The sequence below is a fragment of the Thamnophis sirtalis genome, unplaced genomic scaffold (genome assembly GCF_051295495.1).
Source record: "Thamnophis sirtalis isolate CommonGarterSnake01/CBP01778 unplaced genomic scaffold, rThaSir2_p1.2 scaffold_5, whole genome shotgun sequence".
NCBI lineage: Eukaryota > Metazoa > Chordata > Lepidosauria > Squamata > Natricidae > Thamnophis > Thamnophis sirtalis.
Window position 1 is genome coordinate 34,138,203 of NW_028261385.1, and position 6,000 is coordinate 34,144,202.

Here is a 6,000-nt window from a genome sequence, read left to right on the forward strand (position 1 = left end):
AATCTTGATGAAGTAGAATAAGGACTTCAAATCCAACATCTTAAATCCACCACTGTTGAGAAATATTGACTCAAAGCAATAATATATTACCCTTCAGTATAATATATTCCATGATGATTCACTATAAAGTACAACTATATGATTAAAAAGCTGTTTTCAATTCAGAATTTGCCAGAATTTCAAAACTAATCCAGATAGCCAAATAGAAGCTCTCTTGTTCCAATCTTTAAGGGTATCTTCTTGTTTCCATCAAATCTTTAAAAAAAAACAACGGGTTTTGTCTAAAAATCTCAAGATTTGAAGAAAATATTTCTAGTGGAAAAGACAAAAATAACACAGAACATCATCAATGGAAAACCCATCGCTTTTGACTATTGATAGTTATAGTTATAGTTTTATTGATTTGTATGCCGCCCACTCCTGAAGGACTCCGGGCGGCTTACAGTAAAACAAGGGAGGGGAATAATACACAACAACATTAAAATATACAACAGTCACAATCTCTGGGGGGCTGAATATTACGAGAGCCCTCCGGCCTGCTGGAGCAGCCAGGACTTCACAGCTTTGCGGAAGGCTGGGAGGGTAGTGAGGGTCCATATCTCCATGGGGAGATCGTTCCAGAGGGCTGGCGCTGCAACAGAGAAGGCTCTCCCCCGGGGAGTCGCCAGCCGACATTGGCTGGCAGATGGAATCCGGAGGAGACCTAACCTGTGTGATCGAATCGGTCTATGAGAGGTGATTGGCAGGAGGCGGTCTCTCAGGTACCCAGGCCCGATGCCATGAAGGGCTTTATAGGTAACGACCAGCGCCTTGAAGCGGATCCGGAGACTAATGGGTAACCAGTGCAGCTCGCGGAGGATAGGTGTAACATGGGTGTACCTGGGTGCACCCACGATCGCTCACGCAGCTGCATTCTGGACTAGCTGGAGTCTTCGAACACTCTTCAAGGGCAGCCCCATGTAGAGCGCATTACAATAATCCAGTCTTGAGGTCACAAGGGCGTGAGTGACTGTCTGAAGGGCCTCCCGATCCAGGTACTCGAAGCACTCTGAAAAGGGGGAAAGTTAAGCTAGTATACAGTTTAATGAGGAGACTACATACTTGCTGGCAGTCAACTTCCTTTCCTTTTTTTTTTTTTTGTATCTTGAAAATATTGCTTATCTGTCTTGTGACTTTTTTTTCCTGTGCACACATAGAGAGAATGAACGAGGTATAGTGAAATATAAAGGAAAATATCAAAACAAGCCAAAAAGTAATCAACTGCAGCCAAGCGGCTTTGTCACATGGACATTTTCATACATGTTATATCAGGAATCTTAATTTTTATTAGTGTTTAATTTCTCTTCATGGTACCTGATACTCTCGTTCATTTAATGGATCTGAACTGACCCATTACCACCACAACAGAATCAAGTCTAGATGGCAAATTCAATTCCATGCCAATGTAATTGAAGAACCTAGATATGCCAACAAGTTGGATTCCAATTATGAGGCAAATACATTCCCAGGTAATCTTTGATCTTCTCTTTATAGGCTGCAGCCATTGGTTTCCACCACCGTCTTTATTCAATGAGTCAGATACTTTGTCATTGGATCCATCCACAAAGAAGCTTTGGCTGTTTGATGTTGTTCATGATGCTGAAGAAAGAAATGATTTGTCAGAACAATATCCTGACATTGTGAAAAAACTGCTGTTGCGACTCCGGCACTACCAGAACAACTCTGTCCCTGTGTTCTACCCAGACGAAGATCCGCGCTGTGATCCATCTGGACAAGATGCGTGGGGGCCTTGGTTGTAGGAACTTGCACAACAGACATTATTATGTCATGCAGTGGGGTTGAAAAATGGTTTGCCATTCTCCATTTGTATACATCAGATGTACCGTATTTTTCGGAGTATAAGACGCACCAAGATTTTGAAGAGGCAAATTAAAAAAAAGGTTTTGCATTCTGCAAACCTCCCAGAAACCTCCCGTTTTTCACAAAAACAAGCCTGGTTTTTGTCAAAAAAAAAGGGGGGGGCACGAATAGCCTTTAGGAGGCTTATTGAGTGCTCCTGGGGGCTAGGGGAGGGAAAAACTGAGCAAAAAACATGCAATCTTTCGCTCATTTCTGCCCTCCCCAGCCCCCAGGAGCACTCTGGAAACCTCCTACAGGCTATGCATGGCCATTTTGGTTAAGAGGTCGGGGTTTCGGGAGGCCAAAAATGCTGTATTCAGTGTATAAGATGCACCCAGATTTTCAGCCTCTTTTTTGATTATACTCCAAAAAATACGGCATGTGTTCTTGCATAATGATACAGCAACCATTCCATAGACTCAGGGATACAGAGAAAGAACACTGGAATCATTTTATTGTACCTTGACGGCTTCAAATTTCAGACATTTGGGCTTATTTTTTACTCAACGAATCTGGGCAATTTTAATTTCACATTTGATTGGTCTTGAAGTTCTACCAAAATCATAGATCTGTAATTTGGAAGTTAGTTTTTGTTCAAAGCGGAGGGTAAGGAGATGCTGCCTTTCCAAAATTGCTGGGCAACAGCTGGGAAACATTATTTCATTTAGAAAGCTCTGAGTCATGGGTGGTGGTGGGACGGTAGGGGCTTCTAAATTCCTTCACATTTGAAGTCAGATCCTGGATTTCAGTATTTGCCTGAAGCAGTCAGCATTAGTGGAGGTGAGGGAGGATGCTGAAAGAATTAAGACGAAAAAGTGAAGAAGCAGATTATTGCATGTCTTGGCATTTCTTTGTTCACCTTCCCAATTAGAAGAGCATTCCAAGTTCCAACTTTCTCATGAGTACAACTTCTTATCCTAGAAATCCGCAGAACCTCTTTAGAAACTGCTGCCAAACTGTAATAAATCATTAAATACTATTTTAATTCCAATAATCTTTTTTTTTCTGATTTCATGTTTAACCCAGGCCTTGTTAACTTTGTGGATCTGACTTTCAGAGGCAAAATGTGGCTCATAGACTGAAAATAGGTCATACACTCCTGTCCTATCTATAATTTACAAGGTCTTTGCTTGTACAACCTTCATTTAAAGTCTCTCTCTAAATTCTGCAGTTTGAACAGGGCAATCTTGGCATATTTATTTAAATCAGACTTGGAACAAGACTACAGGCTCTACAGACCAGGAGGATGCTACTATGGTTGTGAGGACTAGTTGTAAATAACTTTCCAGTGCTGTTGTAGCTTCAAATAGTGGCTAAACAAATGGTTTTAAATCAAGGACTTAACCTGCATATTAAACTGACCCAATGTTATTGATCCAAGGGCTATAAAAGATAAATTGAGAGCTAGGGTTCATTAGGATGGGATTCCGAATCGCCATCCATGATATCCTACTCAGAGTTGTGGCTTAGAGATACTGTCTTACAGTGGTTCCACTTCTTCCTAAGTGTGTTGGTGTGCATATGAGAATAGCGATCATATCTATGGTTACTCCAATGTGGAGTTTCACAGGATTTTCCACTTGGGGAGGTCATTTGTCAGTTTGGAGTGAGATAGCAGAATGTTTACAATACTCAGTTGTACAGTACTATTAACCAGATTGGACTAGAGATACTGTCACATTCTTGTCTTGATGTTTTGTGTCTGTGAATGCCTTTGATCTAATCGATCTCAAATTAAATCCTTGCAAGATGGAGGTACTATTTATGGTGATTGATCTAGTTTGATTTTGATTCCATGTTTAAGTGAGTTGTGCTCTTCTTAAAGAAGCAGGTAGGTCCTCCTGAATTCACAACTCCTGGTAGATAAGATGGGGGGGGGGCTGAGTAAGGAGGACTTTTTTCAGTTTCTGTTAGTGTAGCAGTTGCAGGCCTTTTTGGATCAGGGGATCTTGACAACAATGATCCATGTCCTCATCACTATATTGCAACACACTATACATCAGGGAAGTCAAATTGGATTTCTTTGAGGGCCGGATCAGCATTGTAGTTCTCCTCCACTGGCCGGCGCAGAGGGGCGGGGCAGACGGGATGGATGCCTCCTGCAGCACTTTGCTCCCCGTTTTGGCTGCCAGAGGCACTGCAGGCTAGTCCTTTGCTATTTCTAAGCTGACCCCTGCGGGCCATATTCAAGCACCCTGGATCTGGTTTGTGGGCCTTGAGTTTGACACCCTGCTATACATGTATATAACATATTTTTTAAAAAGCTTCAGCTGGACTATAATGCTATCTCCCACCAACTAATTCGAAATAGATTTCCCAATGTGTACATATATGCTGCAGTCACTGCATTAACTTCGGGATCCATTTCAAAGTGTTGATGTTTATCTTCAAAGTCCCTTGTGGCTTGGCACCCAAATGCCTATTAGTAAAGTTGCTTATACTTTTCCCAGTTAAATTTAGCACAACATACGTATTCTTCAAGAGAGGGCACATTGAATGAATTCTCTATCAGGTAAGTGAAATTGTTACTGTTGTTATTTCAATTGCTTGTTTTTAAGCTAAACGAAACTGAATTTTAGGAAGTTGTAGTGGATGCAATTACCTATGCAATTATTACATAAAATATCCAATTCCCAAGTTCCTGAATAAATGGGATAAGGGAAAATTCAGGAAAGACAAATATAATGGTTTTTCACACAAAAACCTATAGAAATTACAACCAGTTAGGAAAGTGTAAATCACCAAGTTGGTCAGTTTTCAAAAGATTTGTTGAATTCATGAAGTTAAAGCTTTGCATGGATACATAAGATATCTGTAGGTGAGATTCTGTATCTCTGAATATCCGTTAAATAGCAAATTAATTGGAAGCATTGTTGCTCTGTCTGACTTGAATCAGGCTATCAGATTTGAACTACAAAAATCTGGATAACTAGTAGGTAGCAATAAAGAGATACTGGAAATTCAGATCCAGCATCCAATAATTGAGGGCCAAGGTTCTTCCTGCCATTAGGCTGTGAAGGAAGCTATTTCAGGCAATTGATTTTGGATGTCATAAAAAGGCAATCAAGTTCTTAGTGTTGTAATGTTGTTTTTACAGTTGGTGAGATGCACCTATGAGATTTCATGGCATATGAGACAAAACAATTTAGCTTATCTTAAGTACATATGCATCTGAAATTAGGAAGCAAGAAAACCTTGTTAAAGGCTTCCTGTTTTTGTTATGCTGGCCGCTCTGGGAATAAAACACAGATCTAAATTTGGCTTTGACCTGCCTGATCAATTAGGCCTCTTATTACAGTAAGCAATTCTAACTAGGGATGTGTTGGATTTCTTATCCAAGAAATAAAATGTTCTGGAGAATTCTGGAATGTTCCATTACTTCTTATGGACTACCCCTATTTCTTGCCAGATTAGCATGTTTCAGAAGATAAATTGAATCTTTGAGGGTTCTCTGGAATGTAATTATTAGTGCCCAGCAGCATAATTTTTTTAATCGCTTCATCTGAGGATTTAGATAAGACATACAGTACCGTTCATAATCCTCAACATTAAAATTGCATATTGTCAAAAAGTAATACTACCATTAACAAATACATTTCCCAGCTGAAGTTTTTGACTTACTATGTAAGCTTTGTAAGCTTTTCTCTGATTCAGTGCCTTGCCAATAATGTGATCTAAATGGAAACTTCATGCTTTAATGATATTTGAAAAATAGACTTTGTTTCCACCGATTCTACTTTTGGATGGTAGTTGCAAAAAAAAAGAAGAGGTTTTGTCAAAGATCTAATTAATTTGAAAGATCATTTAGCATTTAATACTATTTTGGTGAAACTCTTTCCTCAACTCTACCTCTTAGATTTTGTTATAAATTATAAAGTTGTCCATTAAATTGTTCGCTAAATATGCGCACCAGAAAGCTGAGCTTCCAGTTTCTGACATGTGCAAGCGCGCTGTTCACCTGGTCTTCCAGTTTCTGGTGCACATATGCATGCCAGAACAATGGGCGATGGCTCCACGTGCCGGAGAGATGGCTCTTTGTGCCACTTTTGGCACGTGTGCCATAGACTTGCCATCATGGCCCTCTACCACTTCAGACAAATA

The 6,000-nt window shown here is 40.1% G+C and overlaps 1 protein-coding gene across 1 annotated transcript in view; it reads left to right on the top strand.

Moving 5' to 3' along the window:
- Positions 1-3,670, top strand: part of ARSB (arylsulfatase B) — a 73,155-nt gene extending 69,485 nt beyond the window's left edge. Inside the window, exon 8 of the mRNA XM_087715607.1 lies at positions 1,534-3,670. Within this exon, the coding sequence (XP_087571733.1) occupies positions 1,534-1,799 (266 nt within the window). The 3' untranslated portion in view covers positions 1,800-3,670. The remainder of the gene's footprint in view (positions 1-1,533) is intronic.
- Positions 3,671-6,000: the final 2,330 nt, after the last annotated feature.